The sequence below is a fragment of the Dunckerocampus dactyliophorus genome, chromosome 1 (genome assembly GCF_027744805.1).
Source record: "Dunckerocampus dactyliophorus isolate RoL2022-P2 chromosome 1, RoL_Ddac_1.1, whole genome shotgun sequence".
Taxonomy (NCBI): Eukaryota; Metazoa; Chordata; class Actinopteri; order Syngnathiformes; family Syngnathidae; genus Dunckerocampus; species Dunckerocampus dactyliophorus.
Window position 1 is genome coordinate 43,940,383 of NC_072819.1, and position 23,249 is coordinate 43,963,631.

Consider the following 23,249-nt stretch of genomic DNA (forward strand, 5'->3'; position numbering starts at 1 on the left):
CCCTGCTTCCTCCCATCATATTCAGTGTGAGTCTCAGAGATAAAGTGTGCGTCCCTGCTGTGCTTCCTCTGTGGTAAACGGTTCTTTATAGACATTAATACAGTTTGGATCAGAACCTCAAACATTTCAGGCAAAACAGAGCATCTCTGGGGTCCAGTACAGGTCATATACAGTGGTGGGAACAAGTGTTGGCCCCCTTTCTGATTTGTTTTTTTTTGCATGTTTGTCACACTTAAATGTTTCAGATCGGGCAAAGTAAATATTAGCCAATGACAACACAACTGGACACAAAATGCAGTTTTTAAATGAAACTTTTTATTATTAAGAGTAAAAAATAAAATAAAAAATCTCTACATGGACCTGTGTGAAAAAGTGATTGCCCCCCCACAAATGTAGAGTCTCTTACACCACTGTGAAGAAATTTTGGCCCACTCATCTTTGCAGAATTGTTGTAATCTAGCAACATTGGAGGGTTTTTGAGCATGAGCCGCCTTTCTATGGTCATGCCACAGCATCTCAGTAGGATTCAGGTCAGGACTTTGACTAGACCTCTCCAAAGTCTTCATTTTGTTTTTCTTCAGCCATCAGAGGTGGAATTGCTGGTGCGTTTTGGATCATTGTCCTGCTGCAGAACCCAAGTTGGTTTCAGCTTGAAGTCACAAACAGATGGCCAGACATTGTCCTGGTAGACAGCAGAATTCATGGTTCCATTTATCACAGCAAGTCCTCCAGGTCCTGAAGTAGCAAAACAGCCCAAGGTCATCACACTACCACCACCATATTTTACTGTTGGTATGATGTTTTTTTTCTGAAATTCGGTGTTACTGTTAAACCAGATGTGATGGAACACTCATCTTCCAAAAAGTTAAATTTTTGTATTGAGTATTTTCCCAAAAGCCTTGGGGATCATCAAGATGTCTTCTAACACTTATTACAATTTTCTTGGGCATAGCAAGACACGAGACATCTAGACATTATTGATTTAGATTGATTTCTGATCCACAATTCTTGATATCGATAGTCATTCTGAAAGATAAAATTATAAGAGCTATAACACCATCCATCCATCCATCTTCTGTGCCGCTTATCCTATTTAGGGGTATGATGGTGCCTATCCCAGATGACTTCGGGCGAGGGGCGGGTGACACCCTGGAGTCATTGCCAGCCAATCGCAGGCACATATAGACAATCATTCACGCTCACATTCATACCTATGGACAATTTAGAGTTGCCAATTAACCTAACATGCATGTTTTTGGAATGTGGGAGGAAACCGGAGAAGTACACGGAGAAAACCCACGCACGCACGGGGAGAACATGCAAACTCCACACAGAGATGCCCAACGGAGAGTCGAAACCAGGTCTTCCCGATCTCCTGACTACATGGCCAACGTGCTAACCACTCAGCCACCGTGGGGCCCGAACTACAACACCAATTCTGTCATATCTTTGTGCGCATGAAGTTACATTAGTTGGATAGGCGCTGAGGGTGCTCACATAATAGGAATGCCTATGATGCATACAAAGGCTTAAGGCCAATGAAAATCTCAGCAGATGGCGTCATTGGACAATGATGCCTTATGTGGCACACAATGCAGCAGAGCAATCTTCAAAACACACACAACATCTCTTTTGCTTCAAGGCTTCAACTCAAACATAGACTTTTTTAAAACATGAAAAAGCTCAGAGCTCACTAACTGGATTTGGTTTCTTGAGTTACACTGGTAAACAGGAAGTGCTCCCTGTGTAGTGTACATGGCTGAGAGGCCTGTAAAAGCTCATGACGTCATACAGAACGCTCGGTCTTGCTTTGTGCGTCCCTAGATAGATTAGTCACATAGTATGTTACACGCACTAGAACTGTTTTTTTGAAAGCACCAAAATTCAAAATAACGTGCTCTAGCACCTGGCCTATTGTGCCACATCAGCAGAAAGTGACAAAAGTCGAAGTGTGGTGTGTTACAGGCATTCAGTGCAGGGTGTTCACCACTTATGTTCACACATATGTTCTGTTTCTGACATTCTGGCAGACCACATCTGGAAGCACTGCTGGCTTGTTGCTGTTTTTTTTTTTTTTTGTAGGACTGCCTGGAGTCGAAGAAAGCAACCATACAAAACACATCAAAATGGTGTCTGGGAACCACACACTGATTTATTGTTTTATACCTAGTTTGTAAAGGTTTATGTTGCCATAAAACATGAATGTAATTAGAGTTTTTGCTACATCATTTGCTATCACTCCTCTAAGCAGTATAGATACAACTTTTTGTGGGGGCGTGGTCCCTTCTCTTCAGCAGTACTGCAAAAATCTATTTGCAACTTGTGACTTGAGTGGTGTATTTGTACTTCTGACGGAAGCACTGTATAAGTCACTACCAATTAACAGCATCTGACAAGTTCAGTTTAGGCATTTATGGCAGTTAATAAAAATTATTTTTAGCACCAGTCTGCTGCGATTGGCTGTCGACCAGTCCAGGGTGTACCCCGCCTCTCACCCAAAGTCAGCTGGGATAGGCTCCAGCATACCCCCACAAACCTAGTGAGGACAAGCTGCATAGAAAATGAGTGAGCACCAGTCTAAAAAAAGTAAAAAAAAAAAGTACTTTAAAAGTAGAACACATGCACACTGCAGTATAAGGAGGGAATACTATAAACAAACTATCTGAGAATGAGATTGTCAATGTAAAATAGCATTAAGCTGGCCCGGGATCGCAGACCTCAAAAACCAAGTGCTTGCAATGATCTGCATAATCAAGTAATTCCCCAACTGTCAACCACAGCTCTAATGTTACAAAATTAAAAAGTGGCTACAGTATTATATACTGCTCAAAAAAATTAAAGAAACACTTCGAAAACACATCAGCTCTAAACTGGGGGAAAAATGATCTTGAATATCTTTCCTGATAATAAGTGGGTGATCTATTAGTAACAAAATGATGCCACATCATTTGATAGAAATGAAAATGATCACCCTATAGAGGGGGGAAATCAAAGACACCCCAAAAATGAAAGTGAAAAAATGATGCAGCAGACTGGTCCAGTTTGCTAAAATGTCATTGTAGCAACTCAAAATGATTCTCAGTAGTTTGTGTGGCCCCCACGTGCTTGTACGCATGCCTGACAACGTCGGGGCATGCTCCTAATGAGACTACGGATGGTGTCCTGGGGGATCTCCTCCCAGATCTGGACCAGGGCATCATTGCGGTACCTGGACGCATGAAGGAGATTCCAGGAGACAGGTAGTTACTCCAGGAGAGCTGGACAGAGCCGTGGAAGGTCCTTCAACCCTCAGCAGGATCGGTATCTGCTCCTTTGTGCAAGGAGGAACAGGATGAGCACTGCCAGAGCCCTAAAAAATGACCTCCAGCAGGCCACTGGTGTGAATGTTTCTATCAAATGATGTGGCATCATTTTGTTACTAATACATCACCCACTTATTATCAGGAAAGATATTCAAGATCATTTTCCCCCAGTTTAGATCTGATGTGTTTTCCAAGTGTTCCTTTAAGTTTTTTGAGCAGTGTATATAGTATGAATTGCACAACCATTCTTACTACGGGTGCCAGATTCAGACCAACAGTAACCATAATTTAACTGTACACAAATAAAAACTAGACTACTTAAACTATTACAACCTGTCTATACAAAATAACAACTTAAAGAGGCATAAGACAGTCAAAAGAAGACCCTATGAAGAAAACAAGAGGTGCCTTGGCGACCTGGTCTTCGGCGGCCAAATCTGGTTCTTGGGACATGGAATGCCACTTCTCTGGTGGGGAAGGAGCCAGAACTTGTGCGAGAGGTTGAGACATCCCGACTAGACACTTGGACTCACCTCGAACCATAGTTTTGAGTTCTGGAACCAAACTCCTCAAGAGGGGCTGGACCTTGTTCTACTCCGAAGTTGCTGAAGGGGAGAAGCGGCGAGCTGGTGTGGGCGTATTAATAGCCCCCCAGCTCGGTGCCTCTGTGTTTGAGTCATGCCCGGTGAACAAGAGGGTCATATCCCTACGCCTTCGGATTGGGGAAAGGGTCCTGACTGTCGTTTGTATATACGTGCCGAACGGCAGTTCAGAGTCCCACCTTTCTTAGAGTCCATCAGAGGGGTGCTGTAAAGCACCCCAGCTGGTGACGCCGTTGTTCTCCTGGGAGACTTCAACACCCCCCCCTTCCCGATCTGAACCCGTTCGGTATGATGTTATTGGACTTCTGCACGAACCACTTTGTCCATAACAAACACCATGTTAAGGAGGTCCACAAGTGCACCAGGCCTAGGGTGCCTTGGTGCCACCTGGTTCGCATCGCCAGCAGTAAGTCAAGCCTGTTTCTGGTGTATGTCGGCCTCCGCCAAGGCTGCCCTTGGTCACCAATTCTGTTCATAATTTTCATGGACAGAATTTCTAGGTGCAGCCAAGACGGCAGTCCAGATTCGGGGGCCTTAGGATCTCACCTGTGCTATTTGCAGTCGATGTGGTCCTGATGGCCTCATTGGGCTGTGACATTCAGCGTTTACTGGGGCAGACTGCAGCTGAGTGTGAAGCGTCTGGGATGAGACTCGGCATCTCCAAATCCACAGCCATGGCTCTCAGTCGGAAAAGGGTGGATTGCACTCTCCAGATTGGGAATCAGGTCCTGCCCCAGATGGAGAAGTTCAAGAAGACTACGGGGCAGAACTAAGACATGCTGGGGGGATTATGTCTCACAGATGGCCTGGGAATGCCTTGGTGTCCTCCCGGTGGAACTGGAAGAGGTGGCCGGGGATCGGCAAGTCTGGGCTTCCCTACTAAGACTGCTTCCCCCGCGACCTGGACCCGGATTGTGGGGTCTTTTGTGACCTCCTGGATGAGTTGTCGCTGCACTCTTGGGGTAATTTTGGTTGGCCGGTCACTCACCACTGTTCCATGTTTTTGCCATTTGTGGATAATGGCTCACACTGTGGTTCGAGTCCCAAAGCTTTAGAAATGGCTTTATAACCTTTTCCAGACTGATACATCTCAATTAAGTTTTAACAGGGGGCAATCACTTTTTCCACACAGGGCCGTGTATGTTTGGATTTTTTTTCTCCCTTAATAATGAAAAGTTTCATTTCAAAACTGCATTTTGTGCTCAGTTGACTTATATTTAAATTTGTTTGGTGATCTGAAACATGTTAAGTGTGACAAACATGCAAAAAAATACAAAAATCAGAAAGGTGGCAAACACTTTCCCAACACTGATTGTGCTGCATTTCCAATTATGTTGCTTAAAAAGGAGAAAAAGGTTTTAAGAACGTTTAAAACAAAATCAACCCCTAAACCTAGTATGTTATGTTCCAAAGGCCTCCCTCTAACTATCCTCACATTAATCACTTTAAGTATACCGGTACTTAACACCAACAAGCCAATAATCAACAAAAATATTAACAAGTTAAATGTGCAACAAAAAAAAGTAAAAAAAAAAATAAAAACTTTAAAAAGAGAACGCAACTATTGTACAAGGACATGACAGGAACCAGTACATGGAAAAAACAATTCCAGACATATTCATCTGTTTCCTGTGACTGACTTTCTTTTGCATTACATTGTGAACTTTTGGATTCATTCACATGGGGATCAATTTGAGTGGGATGTGCTCGTGCTCCCTCCGCCCATATCAAAGTGCTGGTCTAGGTTATCAAGCCTGGGGCCCTTCAGTCACTGGACACATTCTTAACCACCCAGCCAGTGCCGCCCATGGCAGATTGCAATATCCTAGCAAGGGCATCAGTAAGGATTTGACTAGTAAAAGAGTGACAAAGAAGTTTGATATGCGTCAACATGAGGGCCTCTCCGCCCTCATCATCCTGTTGACTTACCCATCGATCGCCACTCCTGCATCCAGTTCCTCTTCTGTTTCCTGCTTTTATCCTCCGGCATAACACATCTACACAGACAGACCCAGAAATTACCCCAAACCTCTGGAAGACAATCATGGAAATATATTTACATTCCTCAATGACCCTGCGGCTGATGCTGTGACTTTGCACTCTTCCTCTCATATCTGTTACATGATACAAGCATGTGACATGTCACAAGTTGCTAAACATTCCATAAAATGACAACCAAAATGTGTCTGTATAGCCACTATAAAAACAAAAGCTATTTTGTATGCTACTTCCTTTCAGGTGTCTTTACCTCCAACTGCTCATGTCCATCAGCATTGTTTCTATTGAACCTCTATCGTGCTGGCCCTGGTCCTGATCACTTCTACTGCTGACACTTCTCAGACAAGGATGAAGACCTGAACAGTACAATATTCTTTTTGACAGGAATGTAATAACAACCTCAGCACTCCTTGTACTCATCATTGTGTTCTAAATATATGCTTTTCATCTGTATTATGTTCCTTGTTGAGCTAAGCTTCTGACATTTCTTCTTTGAAAGTATCTTTCCTGTCAATGCAATACCTTCTCACCACATCTTCAGTGTCATTGTTGAAAGTACAATATAATCCTATTTCCTTCACAAGATAATAAAATGTGTATTTGCGTTTTCAGTGAACAACCTAGTGACAATCAGGAAAAGAAGAGCAACGGGATAAAAAAAAGAATAAAACTGGCCACAGACCATGTAGCAATCTGACCTTTGACTCCACCTGCCTGAAAATGTTGAAGATGAATGATTGTTCCTATAACCTAGACAAAAAACAAAGCATGACAGCAAGAAAGCCAATTCTCAGGGTATGACCTACCACTATGACCCTGGCAAAAAGGATATCAACAGTCAGACAGAGGTGAAAAGGAAATTACACATTACAAACCATAAGGATTACTTTCACTCCAAATCCTGTCAAATGTCAGCAAACAATGCTGTACATGCAGTCACGAACACACCAGAAACACCCTAAATTCCTTTTCCCCATTCCCATTTTATGCTGAGGCAGTCCCCGTCGTCAGGGAGACAACAATAAAACATCCAGCCTGTCTCGCAAATGAGATAAATGGTTAGAAAAATCACAACAGAATTTTACACACAAATTGGCTCTGATTGGTTGGCTGTTAAACATGTTGAAGTGATTCATGCTCCAGGGCTGAGATGGCTATAAAGGTTTTAAGAGTTTTGGGTCTTGGGTTTCTCAATCATAACCCCCAGATGTTTTAAATCCATTGTGTTCATTTCTTCTATGATCATCTGTCACGGGTCAACATGTACCTATGATGACATGTACAGGAAAAGAAAATGAAAGTTGTGGATTCTTAGGACTTCTAGAAATTGTCTGATTTCTATGGTTTACAAATTGAAGAATTACAGTGTAATGAGAAATGTATGCCGCTCCCAATGTAAGCCCTTCTAGGAAGCCTTGCTCCTGCTTCAAGTGACAATTTCTGTGACACAACTCTGCCACCCTGTGGCGAAATAGAAATCAAGCGAACGGAATAAACATGACTGGAAACCACAAAGCCCCAAGCTTGTTTTATTACAAATACATCTATGAAAAATCATGTAAAATTTACAAGTGAATTATTTTACTATATTATAGTACATAGTTCAAATGTATGTGGCAGTTACAGCGTTAAGCAATGTAACTCAACACAAGACATTCACAGAGAATGTTCAAGCATGTTTACACATTCTAAGAAAACAATCTTGTACATGATTGCTAAATGGCTCACACATATTATTCATGTGCATAAATTTCAGTCTCTGCTGGCACAAATTTCAGTCCCCAAAATGTGCTCTGATCGCACCTTTCACTTGGGCACCAGCCCACGGGATTGTGGATAAATTGGGGATGTAAGATTATGAGGGCTGCATGAAGCGGTGCGGGACTGCTTGTCTGTTCTTGACCGACTGAATGATAAAATCCATGACAAACAATTAAATGAATACTGATATTTTGAGCACAGCCAAGCCAAACCAGCATCTGCGACTTCAAAATAAGCATGTTTAAATGAAGTGCAGACTGGTGTTTGTTAACTTACCCCGACTTTCGTTTCCTCAGACTGCCACTGGCACTGGTTAGTGATGCAAAGCAATCATTAAATTCAGACGCATCAACCTCAAGATCCTCCTCATCCTTAAGAGCATCCTTCAGAGCTGCCACAACCTTTGGAGCAATGACTGGCTGCTGATAGTTTTTGGTGGTCCGAGATGGAAGGTCCATGTCCAGCAACAGGAGGTTTTCAGCCTGAGAGGGTTGACATAGACAAAACAGGTACATACAGTATATTGCCCTGAGATCTGAAAGCATTCACATCACCAAGAGCAGAGAAAACCTGTAGATAATGGTCTCTATACTCTGAATCAATCCATAGTTAACTGTGATAATACTGTAAGCTATACTTTGTAACTTGGAAGGGGACAGGCTGATTTGGACAGATTTTTATGATTCACCAAAGGGAAAATGGAAAAGTGAATTAATTGTGTGTCTTAAGCGAGGAGGTGCAGAAGCACTTTAATTCAAAGTGTTATTTGAAGTTTGGTAGATGTATGAAAAGATTAATTCACAGAAGAGGAAGTACAGCTTACTTTGTATCTCATGTCAAGACTAATCATCATGGCCATGCGAGCATGATGACTGAGAGGTCGTCTGAAACCAACAGCTGACTGAGGCCTGCTCAGCATCTCACGATCACTGAACACATGAAAACATGTTCACAGGGTGAGACTCTGTGCTGGTCTAGACAACAACTGCAATTCAAGAATGCCAAGATATTAAAGTCTGCAGTCTGAGTAACAAATACAATGTGAACAGTAATGAAGTTGTTCAAATGTCAAAAATAAATAAATACATCAAACATACATCTTTTGATTATTCCTTTTCCATTTCAGTGTCAGAATGACCTCAGAATGACAAAAAAAAGCTCATTTCTACAGCTGCTGAAGCACCACCGTGGTATTGTTAGACTATTTTAAATGTCTGTCAGTAAGTGGACAAAAATAAATATGGAAATTACAACTGATTGTCGGAGAGTTGCTTGTTTGCTTTCTGAGCACTGAAAGGTGCCCTAGAGTGACGCAGTCCAAGTACGATAAAAAAAATATTGAACTTACTCCTCAATACGCGTAATGGGCCTCATATTCCAGCATTCATCTTTCTCGTCAAAATAAGCCCTGTTGACAACTTTGTTCTTGTCTTCCAACGGAATAAAATTGTCTATCAGCAGACACCTAAAAGAAAAACAATAAGTACAAATGAGAATATGGACAATACGGAGCATGGCAAAAAAATACTTAAACCTAAATGGTCACATTATGGTTGGTGATTCATATGCCTCAATGAGTGTTATTTATTAACAGAGTCTACAGGGTTAAAGAAAATACTACTGTATACTTATTTGTAAAATCAAATTAATAATGGCATGATAAGCTGTTTGGTCATCTCTGTGAGGAGTTTGCATGTTCAGGTTACTCTGGCTTCCTTTCACATACCAAAAATATACAAGTTAAGTTCATCGGAGACTCTAAATTGTCCACAGTGGTAATTGTGAGTGTGAATGGTTGTTTGACTACATGTGCTCTGTGATTGGCTGGTGACAAGTCCAGGGTGTACTATGCCTCTCGCCCAAAGTCAGCTGGGATAGGCTCCAGCTTACCCACGACCTGAATGATGACAAGCGGTATGGAAAATGGATGGATGGATTGAGGAGTATGATAAACCAATTAATCTGAGTTAATTGTGATCACAGCAGCCTTTTTAGGGTGAAATGCTGACAAGAAATCACTTGACTTTCCCATACATGACAAAGTAGGAAGGCGTAATACTTGAGTTTAAGATCCTTGGTCAGTTCATTCTGGGTCTGTTCCAATTCCTGCCGTGAACTGATGTGTGCCTCCTGTATGTCATGGATTTCTGCCTTTACCGCCTCCAGTTTGGCAAACAACTAGAGGGCAAAGAAGAATTAACACACAGAAACATGTGCAGTTCATCAGAATTATGAGATCGGCCAATGCTAGCAGCACAATGCTTTAATTACCTTATTCACTTTCTTGGTTTTAATATCAACTTCCTGCTGCAGTGAACTGTAGGTCCCCTTTAATTCAAGAGTCTCTTCATCTTGACACTCCATCTGTTGTCGCATCTCTCGCTCTCTCCATTTCTGGAAGGCCAAAACAATTGTTTCATTACCTCAGACTGAACTATACATTATGTGTAACCAGGACAAAAACAAGTCAGTGACTTGCAACAGTATAGAAACATGGAATTGATGCTACACTGCACGACACTTGCAAAGCCTCTTCAACACTACAAGACCTTGAGATTTTACAGACAATCTTCTAACTACTCAGTCGTACCTGCTCAGCAATTTCTTGTCTTTTCTGCTCGAGCATCCTCTGCTGTTCGTTGGTGTGATCCACAATGTTCTTCCCCCCAACTAGAAGTTTACTCTCCATTGTCTGCAGTGAGGAAATAAGGTGTCACCTGCAGAACATCTGATCTAGAACAGAAATACGCTCACTGGCGAGAATAAGATGTATACCTGTACAGTGAATTGAGATTCAGTACAAGACCACTGACTGCTTTTACAAAGATAGTAATGCTGTTTTCACTGACATGGTCCGAGGTATTAATTTACCAATGATTATCATTGTAGTGCATCCAGTAGCCATCCAGTCCCTATACAACTATAACAAGAAGTGTTGGTAGTTGTGGCAGAACATCCAACTCAAGTGCTACTGGGCAAAGGCACCTGCCAAAAATGTTATCAAATCATATTTGTTGACCTTCAGAAAAAACAGAATAATCATTCCAAAAGTAGAACTTATGGTTGAGCTGTGCACTGTATCTGATCTTTAGGAAGTGCAGCAAAATCATAGAAATAGAGCAAAATGTGCTTCAGTGTAGTGCTTACCTTAATTTTGGCTGCCAGTAGCTCTCCCTCTTTCTGCTCCTTCTTCAGGTCTTGCATTTTCCTCTCCTTCTCCTGAAGGAGTTGAGCTTTTTCCTCAGCCACCAGGCTGTGATCCTCCATGATAGCTCTCTTCTCTCTTTCCAATTTCTCTGTCTGCTCCCTCCAATAATCATCTTTGTTGTCCTCGTCATCACTCTCTTCCTGATCATCATTTTTGCTACAATCCGAAGCCCTCCTCCTTTGCCTCTTGTTTTTCTTTCCTGTACGTTTCTCCAGCTGTTCCTTCAGCCTCGCAATCTCCTCCTGAAACCTCCTAAGCTGGGCATCTTTGGGGTCCTCATTGACGCATGGTGTATTCTGGATGTTCTTCGCTCTGTTGGAATACTGCAGCGTCGTTAAAGTCTCTTCAACATTGTAAGATGCTGGGCCAATGTTGGCAACCATGACAGTGCGGGCATTGCCCCCAAGAGAGTCCTGTAAAAGGCGTGTCAGTTTAGAATCTCTGTAAGGGATATGGCTGCTCCTGCCATCCACCAGAGCTGATATGACATTCCCCAATGCAGAAAGTGACAGATTGATTTTAGTCGCTTCTTTCAGCCTCTCCCCCTGAGCTCCTGTCTTGGTTTGCCTTTCACTACCAGCTAGATCGACCAGATTGAGTTTGCCAACTCGGATATGGTTCTCGCCATCCACCTTCAGTTCACTGCATTCCACAGTGATTACAAAGATGGCGTGAGAGCGAGAGCTGTGTTCATTCATGTTCGTGGCGCCCACTGAACGATTCTGATTGCCGACATTCATAACATTTTCAATCTCCTCTTTACTCCGAGTGACAAATGATGACAGATTTTTAACATAAACACCTGTGTCCGGCCTCTCTCTCAGCTCAAGAGGACGTGATTGGTCCCTGGAAAGTAAATCTCTCATTTCCTCTTGATAAATTTCCAGATATGATGCTCTCACCAGGTACTGCTGATTCTGAGATCTTGAAATGTGACCGAAGATGTGGTCAAAAGAGTTGGGGATAACTCCTCTCCGCTCTGGGTTGTTTCTCACACCCTCCATGGTGTATGTTTTCCCCGTGCCTGTTTGTCCATATGCAAAAATGGTTCCATTAAATCCTTGAAGAACTGAATCCACAAGGGGCCTAAAGCTTTCATCGTAGAGCTCCATTTGCTTTGACTTCCAGTCGTAGACCGAATCAAATGTGAAAACTTTTGAGGTTGAAGAATCCCTAGGGTTCCTCACAATAATTTGTCCCAACTTCACGTCAACTGAGACCACACTCGCAAATGTGGCCGCTCGTTCCTTCTCATTCATAGGACGACAACGGACCACAACCTTTATAGACTCACAGTTACTGGACATTTTGTGCAGGCTAGGATGATGTTTCTAGTAATACTTCACCAACCGAATGCACAGTGCAGAACCTGTTGGAGGAAAAAATAGTATTAAAAAACAAAAGGGAGACACACAAATAAATAAAACTGCTTCCTGTGTCATGTTACATGTAAACAGATGTATCCAAAGACATGTAACGCCTTTTTGAAACACTTTTTTCCTTACAAAAAATGATATGTGAAGAGTTGAGGGAAATGGGAAGTGGGCTACATATGTAGCTTTCTACCTTGGCATTGACGGTTGCTTTTATACAAGGAGTTAATAGATATGTATGGCTGGTTAAATAACATTTGACTAGCGCTTACTTGGCATTTTTGGTACACTTGTTTACTCGACGTGGTGCCAAAATTCATTATTATCACAAAACTTTAAACTTACATTTCACCCGGCGAAAAACCAAACACTCCACGTAGTAGTGGCCAGTCACTCACGTGACCCCGATGCCTTGTGCGATATGTTGTTTTGGGGCATTCATTAGTCGAAATTAGTCGACCGTTTGAAATTTTAACGTGGATGTTTCTGACGTTTGTCTTTCATTCTAACAAAACGTCATTCCTCAATGTTTGGTTAAGTTACCCATCGGTGCTGACATAAGAGTTCGATGATGAATAAGGTTGTTCGGAAAATGTGTCGCAATTCACTTCCGGTTCGAGTCCTGCCCACACACGATAGTAAACAAGCTGGTTGGTCGATACTGCTATTGCCAATACCAGTTCTTATTACGTGAAAAAAATGTTCAAGGTCATTTTGTTATATATAATTTGAATAAAACACAGGATAGATTTTAGGCACATTTTTGTAAACAATAGAACAGCATCAGACAATGTAACAATATCCATAAAATAATGCAATTAGTGGTCTCCAGCTCACCTAGAATCCTATGAGGACAAGCATAACAAAAGGATGAATGGATGTTGATTAATGGATGCAAGTGCACAGCAAGCATACTGGCAGTTTGCACATGTTTGGGTGGTTTGTTTTTTCCTTTTGACAGTTTGTTGTGTTCTCCCCAAATGGAGTACCGGTAGTCTTGTGTACTTGTGCCATCTACTTGTTTCGCTCACAGCAGGCAGAAATCCATGACGGGAGACACTTTAATGACCATCAGGAGAGCTGGAATCGACCCAGAATGAGCTCGCCTGGAACCTTAAAGTTAAAATAGAGCGGTGAAGAGGCTCATCTACCGGAAAATAGATTCCCCCTGAAAACACAGAAGCTATACAGTATGTAAACTATATGATGTCAAATAATCGATAAAAAAGCATCTGGACGTTTTGAGGTCTATGAGAAGATAAACACAGTTTCAGTAAATGGTCTTTCACTTGTATAGCGCTTTTCCTGCTCCAATGCACTCTAAGCGCTTTCACACTGCTAGCACATTCACCTACTGATGACACAGCATCAGGAGCAACTGGGGGTTCAGTATCTTGGACACTTTGATACGATCACAGGAAGATGGAGGATCGAACCCGCAACCTTCAGGTTGACGACCACTCTACCACCTGAGCCATGCGACCCCCTGTACCGGAGGACATATTTGGTGTCAACCAAAGACATAATTTTAGCAGAAGGATCTCATACAAACAGTGGAGCATGCATTTGCTTGTCCCATCAATTGAATTCTGCAGTATAACTGCAATTTTCCTGCCTTTGTGGAGTATTTATCTTATTTGAAGTCATTCTGATTATTTCTACTGTCATGAATTACTTGTGAGAGGGACGATCGCATTAATTAAATGGCATGTTTTTATTCATCACAGGAATGAGGTTGCAGGTGAGCGAGCATTCTGTGGGTTTGACTTTTGGATGAGTTTAGTCTTGTCTTATTGATATAATTAATTGTGTCAGTTACGTTATCATTAATAGCCATCAAGGAGCAAAGGCATTACAGTCATTCTATGACTTGGCTTTGTTGCTTGTGTGCATGTGCATAGACTCGCACCATTCACGGCCTACTTCTTCCATTTGTGCCAAAAGAGGGGAAGTGGGCCGTGCCTGGGCGCAGATCAGTGTGCTCACACAAGTCAAACATGGTGGACTTAAGCGGACCCAGGGACGATACGATTGGCCAGGTGTGAGTGTGCCCTGAACCCAATATGATTTGAAAATGACTGTGCTTGATAGAAACACCTTAAACATCACACAGCTAAATTAATTGTGCTTTGAAGATTAAGGAAAACTTGACATTGTCAGAGATTTGTAGATGGTTCCTGAAAATGTCTCATATTATTAAGGCTATTTCAGAAATACTTTTTCTCAGTAGGCATTTGCATCTTTGTTTATTATATTAAGTGATTTTGTTGTATTTATAAATGTACATCAACTTTATTTAACCATAGGCTATAATTTGAAAGACGATCAACTATTGATATGTTTCTATTTCTTATCAAAGAACTATGCGGTGACCTTCTACAATTACAAATTACAATTCTATAAAATGCATCCTGCAAAGCATACAATATGATGAGTTGAAAGAGTTGTGAAATTGAAATATTTTTGGATGAGACAAGGTCTCCTGTGCATTGTCGGACATGTATGTTTAGTTATAACAATTACAAAAGTTTGCTAATGATTCTATATATTTTTAATAAAATCTCTGAAAACCTGGCTGGATTTTGTTGTCAGTTTGAACTTTATTTGCATGAGCCATTCCAGTGAGGTTTCTGCTGCTTTTGGATGTGGCAATTTACAATTTACTCTGCATTTTTCTTCCGAAAAACAGTATCCAGAAGTGGGTGTTTGTAACTATTGCATCTTACTCGTCAACTTTCATTTACACTTGCACATTAGACACCTTGTATTGTTCATGTTTTGAAATATACAAAAAATTACACTATTTCTGTTTGGAAAAAGGTAAAAACAGGAATTGTGACTGTCCCATGCACTACACAGAGAATAATTATCAGATTATTTAAAGATCATATCCAAATAGCGAGCAATGTGTTTAAAGTGTGACATCGACATGTAACATCATCAAAATTACATTTCAATTCCTCTGTGGAATTTCAACTCCATTTTCATGTGTAATTTCCGTCTCAACAAGAACCTCTGCCCTACTGTTCAGTGCATAGCAAGTCTCAGACTGTTTGCTTTTTTTATCTTTTCCCCAAAGTAGACAAACTAGCTGATTGCCTACTCGATCCGACCTAGGTGCCAAACAGACAGAAAAAACTTTGTTATCAATCAATATTTTTACGACGTAACAATTAACATTGTTATGACGTCTGTAGGAAGAGTACAATTTTGTTACTGCATGCAAACGTGTAAGGAATTCCCTCGATTATAATCGTATAACTCACCTAGGTAATCTTCCGGTTCAGCCAGATGGGGGATGTAGATATAAGATCTGGCAACTCAGTCCGGGAGCCGCACCGCACCGTTGTAGCGATGAGCCAGTGGCTAGCTGAGTGTCGGATTAGCTAATGTTCGACGCTACATTTTAAGGATTTTGCTGGATGGTGTATGAATAGGTACGTATGTAGCACATAGGACCTACGCACTGTACTTTTTTATTTGTTTGGTGTTATCGTGATTTTATCCGAAGCCTCGTTACTAATGTTAGCCAGGCAAAATGTGCTATATAATACTTGTAGCCTTGGTTACCAGTGTGTTTGCTGTTGATTGTTCAGTGTTATGGTCTCATTGTGGGTTGTAGATTATTTTAGTTAGTCATCCGGGCATGTTGAGGAAATATTGCCAAGCACAAATTGATACCATGAAAGTAACATTTAATAACGCGCTCTGAATGCTAGTAATCTTAACGCCGACTACTTCCTAACCCGCAGGTCCAACATTAAGGGATTAATGTAGCTAGCAAGTTGTTGTCGCCGTTTAAAAGGCTGATTGCAGTTTCTTAGCTCTCAATGCTCCGTTAAGTTGCTAATAACGTTACCATCTTAACTTTAGCCATCATCAATATTTACCATATGTTGCGATGGTTCTGTGGCACTATAGAAATGATGGTACTACAAAATGTAGAAACCAAACCTAAACCATTGTATTATCTTCCATTTGTGTTCAAATTCTTTGTGATGCACATCAATGTTAGCCATATAATAATTGTCTTGGTTCTTCATGATGTATTTTTTTCTCCAGCAGGTTCTGATGTGGGTGGTTCTATTTGTAGGATTTCCTTGAATCCCGGGTTGGAGAAAACTGTGTGCCAAACTGTATGTGTGTAAGCCCCCGGTCCACAACATGTCCAAAAGCAAGAGCTCCGAGTCAGTGAAAGTAGTGGTCCGTTGTCGTCCTATGAATGAGAAGGAACGGGTAGCTGCATTCGAGTGTGTGGTGTCTGTTGATGTCAAATTCGGACAAATTATTGTTAGGAACCCTAGGGAAGCTTCTGCTGGTGAACTCCCCAAAGTTTTCACATTTGATTCGGTCTACGACTGGAACTCAAAGCAAATAGATCTATATGATGAAACATTTAGGCCCCTTGTGGATTCAGTTCTTCAGGGATTTAATGGAACCATCTTTGCATATGGACAAACAGGCACGGGGAAAACATACACCATGGAGGGAGTAAAAAATGACCCAGAGAGGAGAGGAGTTATCCCCAACTCTTTTGACCACATCTTCACTCATATTTCAAGGTCTCAGAATCAGCAGTACCTGGTGCGAGCATCCTATTTGGAAATTTATCAAGAAGAGATCAGAGATTTACTCTCGAAGGACCAATTACGTCGCCTTGAGCTGAGAGAGAGACCGGACACGGGTGTTTATGTTAAGGACCTGTCATCGTTTGTCACCAAGAGTGTGCGGGAAATTGAAAATGTTATGAATGTCGGCAATCAGAATCGTTCAGTGGGCGCCACGAACATGAATGAACACAGCTCTCGCTCTCACGCCATCTTTGTAATCACTGTGGAATGCAGCGAACTGGGGGTGGATGGCGAGAACCATATCCGAGTTGGCAAACTCAATCTGGTGGATCTAGCTGGTAGCGAAAGGCAAACCAAGACGGGAGCTCAGGGGGAGAGGCTGAAAGAAGCAACTAAAATCAATCTGTCACTTTCTGCATTGGGGAATGTCATATCAGCTCTGGTGGATGGCAGGAGCAGCCATATCCCTTACAGAGATTCTAAACTGACACGCCTTTTACAGGACTCTCTTGGGGGCAATGCCCGCACTGTCATGGTTGCCAACATTGGCCCAGCATCTTACAATCTTGAAGAGACTTTAACAACGCTGCGATACTCAAACAGAGCGAAGAATATAAAAAATAAGCCTCGTGTCAATGAGGACCCCAAAGATGCTCTGCTCAGGAAGTTTCAGGAGGAGATTGCCAAGCTCAAGGCGCAGCTGGAGAAGCGTACAGGAAAGAAAAACAAGAGGAGGCAAAGGAGGAGGGCTGGGGATTGTAGCAACGGCGATGGTTGGGATGACGAGAGCGAGGATGATGACGATGGCGACAACAAAGTTGATTATTGGAGGGAGCAGCAAGAAAAGCTGGAGAGAGAGAGGAGAGCTATCATGGAGGACCACAGCCTGGTGGCCGATGAGAAAGCTCAACTCCTTCAGGAGAAGGAGAGGAAAATGGAAGACCTGAAGAAGGAGCAGGAGGCTGGAGAAATGCTGGCAGCCAAAGTTAAGGTAAGCGGCAATGAATCACAGTGCATACAGTACATGTAGGCTTAATGAAATGATTGGTATGTTGTGTAGATTAGAAGGATGGAGGTCTCGGAGTTTACTTATACTGTTAGTGACTTAATTGAAAGTTGTATCTTTTCTTTTGTTTCTTCTCTTTCCAGGCAATGGAGAGTAAACTTCTAGTTGGGGGGAAGAACATTGTGGATCATACCAACGAGCAGCAGAAGATGCTGGAGCAGAAAAGGCATGAAATTGCTGAGCAGGTATTACAAATATCTGTGCGCCATTAATGGGGTAATAATCTGCTTATAAACACTCTTAACTCAGGGGTACCTTTCATAGTACCGATCTCCACAAAGCTTCTTAGGTTTCATGAGAAACTTAACAGAAATTTGTTGCACATTTTTATATTTATGACCTTGAATATCACTAAACATCTTATGACTCCTGATTGTCTGAGTGCTGTGCTCGTTCACTGCATCATCTGATCCACTGTTGACATGCTGAGATGAAACAGTAGTAAGAAAGATAGCAAATGAATGAACTGCTGTCTTAAAATCTGAGATGCCTATAGTTGGTCCTGATGTTTTTGTGTTTCCAGAAAAGGAGAGAGCGAGAGATGCAACAGCAAATGGAGTGTCGAGATGAAGAGACCCTGGAACTGAAGGAGACTTACAGTTCTCTACAACAGGAAGTAGACATTAAAACCAAGAAATTGAAAAAGGTAGCGACTAGAGTTGCTCAATATTGGCTGTTTAGCGATATCCGATGTATCGATATTGTCCAGCACTTTTATTACTGATACCATATCAAACTATACCCATGCCTATACACGGAAACCGCATTCTGGGTTATCTGAAACTGTATTTTTGGAAGACGGCTTCCAGAGTGGGAAAATCTGACAACGCCAGCTTTTAATTTCCATGAAGACTAGCAACCGGCGTCTTTTGGACACCAGAATTGAGGTTTGACAACAAGCCAACATAATATCTGAATATTTCAACTGCCATGACTCACCCCAGTAGACATTCTCCTGATATTTTGTTGTCCCAGACTCCAAGAAGTAACTATGTCTAGACGAGCCTCGGAAAGCGGAAGACGACGGGCTTGTTGTGCACATGCGTTTTTTTCTTCTTAGTTTGGTGTGTCATGTGGTTCTGTCTGTGTGTCTGTTCACAGCGCCACACGTAGGTGCGCCTTGTGTATTACGTTGTTTTCACCCGTCTGAATGCAACTATTTACTAATCCGGTGGATGCACATTTTTTTTTTTCAACCCGTCAAAATAAAAATCCCAGGAACGTTTCTGTGTGGGACAGGGCCTTAGAGCATGAGGAGCTGGTGTCGATCTGTTAGGGTGCAAAGCCTTACAAACGGTTTCAATTATCGATCAATTTTTACCCAAACCTTCTTTTAGCACGACAACAAACCCCAAAACAACCAAATAAATAAAAGACGGGCTTCCCTTGGTAAAAACCTGCAGTTTTGGAATCACCTAGCGTGAAACCAGACCTACAAAATGTATGAGGCCTTAGGTAGGCAAATATAATATCTCCTGTCGATAGACTGCTATCTAAAAAAGACTAAATGATGCCGTGAAAACGAAAGTTTTATTTTTTGCGTGTGCACTCTTAAACAACCAGCTTATTCCCTTCTCTGCTTGTCTTTCTCGTCTCTAGTTGTTTGCCAAACTGCAGGCAGTGAAGGCTGAAATTCATGACATCCAGGAAGCGCACATCAATGAGCGTCAGGAGCTGGAACAGACCCAGAATGAGCTCACCAGAGACCTTAAGCTAAAGTATACAGCTTGCATATTACACCACTGACCCCAAACAATGATTGCATGCTGTTTCCCATCTCCTCATTCATGTTCATTAATCATCAAGATAAAGTTTTTGGTAAACAGTAAATTGACTATTGATTCATACTGTGCCTCTCTAAAGTAAATGTTTTTGTATGGCCTGTTTTCAATGTAATGTACACATGTAATAGAAAAATGCGACATCCTTACATATCTGTCAACCTTCCCGTTTTCACCGGGAAGCTACTGTATTTTGCCCTTCTTTCCTGGTGACCTCCTGTTTTAATAGTTTCCCGTAGATGTTCCATATTTTGAATTTCATGGAAAAAAAATCAATTCTGTCTGGTTCTGCCGAGGAGGCACAGCTTCCAATCCGCTCAGCAACACTCGAACAACACATCCTGAAGCCAGTAAAGTTCAAAATGAAAGCGGCACAGCAGTAAAATAACGCGGTTGTGCCACAGTAGCCAGTCAGGTCCTTTTTCTGATCTTGTGGAAGACCTGAATTTGCCTGATCAACCCTAATTTTTCTTGAAAACTTCTCTTATTTTATAATGCACACGCTGTCAGGTATGCCTTACACTGCAGAAACTCAAACTAATTATTAAACCATACCACTACTTGGTGTGTTTTTTCACTTTTACTTTCTCAATGTCTGTGTCTAACTTTTGTCTTGCAGGCATCTTATTATTGAGAATTTCATTCCTTCAGAAGAGAAGAGCAAGATAGTCAATAGGGCTTATTTCGACGAGGAGGATGAATACTGGAAGATGAGGCCCATCACACACATAGAGGAGTAAGTGGCACGGTGTAAATATAGCTGTCAAGCTTTTAAAGGGACTGTATGCAAGTGGATCAAGATTATGCAAAGAACGTCTGTTTTTTTTTTACAGTTATGACTTTAACTGCATAAAAATTGTAGTACATTTTCATTCGTCCTGTCGTAGCGTATACACACACACACCAAAGCAGTCTCAGAGAGGTGACCCAACAATTTACATTCATGTTGTTGTTACCATAGAGTATACATTCAGTGATAGCCAATGTGAGTAGCTAAACTTTGCCAAATAGCTCGCAATAGCTGGCAACAAACATAACTAATGTGTGTGAATGTGTTACGCGGTGTGTACTGTATATACTCCAAGCAGGAAGAGTGTGTGCTATAATGCTTGCACCACATTTGAATGTTGTCCTCTTGGCAGCTGGGGAACCCATTGCATACAGTCTCTTTAAACCTAAGGTTACAATGAAGCATGTACTGTAGAACAGCCCATTTGCCCAGTGCAATACACTCACATTTTGTATGTTTGTGCTCAGTGACCATCAAATGATGAGCAGGCCTCAGTCTGCCATCGGATTCAGAAGGCCTCTCAGCAACCATGCTCGCACAGCCATGAAAGATAGTCCTGACATGAGATACAAAGTAAGTCGTACTTTGTATGAATAGCATTCTTATGCTAGGATTTATGAGGGGATGGGATGAGATTGAAGATACCTGAGGCAATGGAAAAATAATGGAAGTTCTCTATTCATTCTCAAATAACTTTGGACTTTTAATGTGAATGGCAATTTAAAAACTGTAATGGAATATGTAAGTCTTCATAGCTTCATAGTTTGGACAAAACATTTACTGTACCTGGCTTGTCTTTGTCACGCCCACCAGGCCGAGAACATCCTGCTTCTTGGCATGGATATGCCGTCTCGGACTACCAAAGACTATCAGCGGCCGGTTATCGCCCCAAAGGTTGCAGCAGCTCTGGAGGATGCACTAAAGAATGAAGATGATCTTCAAGTAGATGCGTCAGGATTTAATGGTAGCTTTGCACCTTTAGCCAGTGTCAGTGGCAGCCTCAGGAAACCAAAGTCTGGGTAAGTGAAACAATTAGGAGGCGTTTTTGCTCCACTGCAATGCATTTCATTGTTTGTATGTGTGTTGCTCATTCAGACGACAAAGAACAAGCAAGCCATCAGACACTTGGACCTCTTCATTCAGTGCTCACAGCCCAGCATCCCCTATGTACCCACAATCCCGCGGGCTGGTGCCCAAGTGAAAGCTGCAATCTGCCAACAACCTCCCCTGTGCACCTTCCCAGTCTGGAGCTCTACTCTGAGAGAACGGCTCTTATTTTGCCCAAGATTTCACAAGATCTGCCAAAGGCAAAATAAATTGTAAGGCTTAATGCTGCTTTGTAGAAATACAATTAATTATTTGAATTCGCACTATTTGCTACAGGTGCTTTTCATCTTAAGAGTATATTTGAAGCACCTTTATTATGACTCATGTCACTTGGCACTCTCCTGAATTTGGCTGACAAAATCTTTATATAATATAGATATATCTATATATACACACATACACACCATATTATATGTTATAATGTTCATAATGTGTAGAAAACATACACCCATCAGCTATAAGAGTTGATACCCCTACCTACCTAAATACTGTGTAGGGTCACCAAAACCACTTTGATGTGGAGCCCTGTCCAGAGCATTTCACAGATCCTTGAATTAGACGAGATGGAGAGCATGGAGGCAAAGTCAACACCTACAAAGTTAGTAATACTGAAAGCTGGCCGTGAAGGTGTGTACTTTGTCTGCAACAATGTTTGCATGTCAAAGTAACAGGCATATATTAAAATATGGACCAAAGGTTTCCCAATTGTACTTTGCTTAAAATGCACCTAGCTGTTGATAGGATGGCTTCCCTAACTGGTCTACAGCTACACAGCAAGCTGTGATGCACTTTGTCACCTTTGTACCAGACCCAACCAACATTTTCAGGAATGTGTGGCATCTATCAACACAGCATAGCCTTAACTGCACACACGAGTGAGGCTTAGCGCTCATCACTAGTCGTCCTACCTCAGACTACTTTCAGTAGGTACTAGCCACGGCTGACCTACACTTTAATAGATGTTCTCACCCAGTTGTCCAGCAGTCAATCGCCATTTCTCATTTCTTTATTCATTTGCTTTTTTTTTCATAACCACAACTTAAGAAGATAAAATGTTCACTTGCTGTCTATTGTCTCGCCCACCGACAGGTGCCATGGTAATAAGAGAAGTTATTTACTTTACCTATCTGTGGTTATAACAATATGGCAGTTCTGTGTACAATGACTTTAAATGTGGTTAATTACTAACATTACCATTCGTTATGTTATTTTTGCAATTCAGCTTTCGGTTTAGTGTTTCATCTAAATGGGCTGCCATGACGCTTCCAATGACAAACAGAACACAAAAGCTACAGCGCGACACGTATATTAATTTCCATTCTCTATCTCTATTTGGCAGTGTGGTTTAGTTCTTTAAAAAGATTCAGAAGCAATAAATTGAGACCGCCGTTCCCTGTGTTAAGTTAAGCTTTTCCATCTCTAACATTCCTCCAGACATTCCAACAGAGCTGGATACGTGGGTCTGTAATGGAGAGATTGTAATGTAGTTATGTAAACATCAAGATGTAATAATATTGAGGTTAGCTTGCTGCAAGTCTTTGCTTGTGTCACTTTACTAATTGCTGTATACTTTTGGTTTTGGTATTTGCTCAAATGTATTTTGTATGCTGGCAATGAAAACATAAATGAATGTCATAAAATGAACAGTGAAACTTAGGTTGTCTGAGTAATTTGTTCCCTCACTGAATAT

At 41.6% G+C, this 23,249-nt stretch overlaps 2 protein-coding genes across 4 annotated transcripts; one reads left to right on the plus strand and one right to left on the minus strand.

Annotated features, from left to right (window-relative positions):
* Window positions 1-7,426: 7,426 nt before the first annotated feature.
* Window positions 7,427-15,743, minus strand: LOC129181860 (kinesin-like protein KIF3B). Of its 2 annotated transcripts, none has more exons than XM_054777569.1 (9): window positions 15,511-15,743; window positions 10,811-12,240; window positions 10,254-10,355; window positions 9,935-10,057; window positions 9,723-9,841; window positions 9,012-9,128; window positions 8,487-8,592; window positions 7,940-8,145; window positions 7,427-7,808 (listed from the first exon to the last, which is right to left on the minus strand). In XM_054777569.1, exons 2-9 carry the CDS (start codon window positions 12,176-12,178, stop codon window positions 7,709-7,711), a joined length of 2,241 nt encoding a protein of 746 aa, XP_054633544.1. In that variant the 5' UTR covers window positions 12,179-12,240; window positions 15,511-15,743; the 3' UTR covers window positions 7,427-7,708. The 2 variants fall into 2 exon arrangements, with proteins under 2 accessions (XP_054633544.1, XP_054633535.1); XM_054777560.1 differs by lacking the exon at window positions 15,511-15,743 and adding an exon at window positions 12,590-12,844.
* On the plus strand, window positions 15,540-23,225 carry LOC129181851 (kinesin-like protein KIF3B). Of its 2 annotated transcripts, none has more exons than XM_054777538.1 (9): window positions 15,540-15,681; window positions 16,310-17,806; window positions 17,965-18,066; window positions 18,405-18,527; window positions 19,481-19,599; window positions 20,282-20,398; window positions 20,920-21,025; window positions 21,266-21,471; window positions 21,548-23,225. In XM_054777538.1, exons 2-9 carry the CDS (start codon window positions 16,409-16,411, stop codon window positions 21,651-21,653), a joined length of 2,277 nt encoding a protein of 758 aa, XP_054633513.1. In that variant the 5' UTR covers window positions 15,540-15,681; window positions 16,310-16,408; the 3' UTR covers window positions 21,654-23,225. The 2 variants fall into 2 exon arrangements, with proteins under 2 accessions (XP_054633513.1, XP_054633521.1); XM_054777546.1 differs by having other exon boundaries at window positions 15,544-15,681; window positions 16,307-17,806.
* The last annotated feature ends 24 nt before the right edge of the window (window positions 23,226-23,249 follow it).

Bases quoted from the DNA above. Each gene is read 5' to 3' on its own strand.
- LOC129181860 (XM_054777569.1), bottom strand. From the start codon at position 12,178: ATGTCCAGTAACTGTGAGTCTATAAAGGTTGTGGTCCGTTGTCGTCCT. The intron at 10,356-10,810 runs GTAAGCACTACA...TCCTCACTGCAG, and splicing joins TACTGGCAGCCAAAATTAAG to ACAATGGAGAGTAAACTTCT. The intron at 10,058-10,253 runs GTACGACTGAGT...TTGGCCTTCCAG, and splicing joins GACAAGAAATTGCTGAGCAG to AAATGGAGAGAGCGAGAGAT.
- LOC129181851 (XM_054777538.1), top strand. From the start codon at position 16,409: ATGTCCAAAAGCAAGAGCTCCGAGTCAGTGAAAGTAGTGGTCCGTTGT. The intron at 17,807-17,964 runs GTAAGCGGCAAT...TTCTCTTTCCAG, and splicing joins TGCTGGCAGCCAAAGTTAAG to GCAATGGAGAGTAAACTTCT. The intron at 18,528-19,480 runs GTAGCGACTAGA...TCTCGTCTCTAG, and splicing joins AAACCAAGAAATTGAAAAAG to TTGTTTGCCAAACTGCAGGC.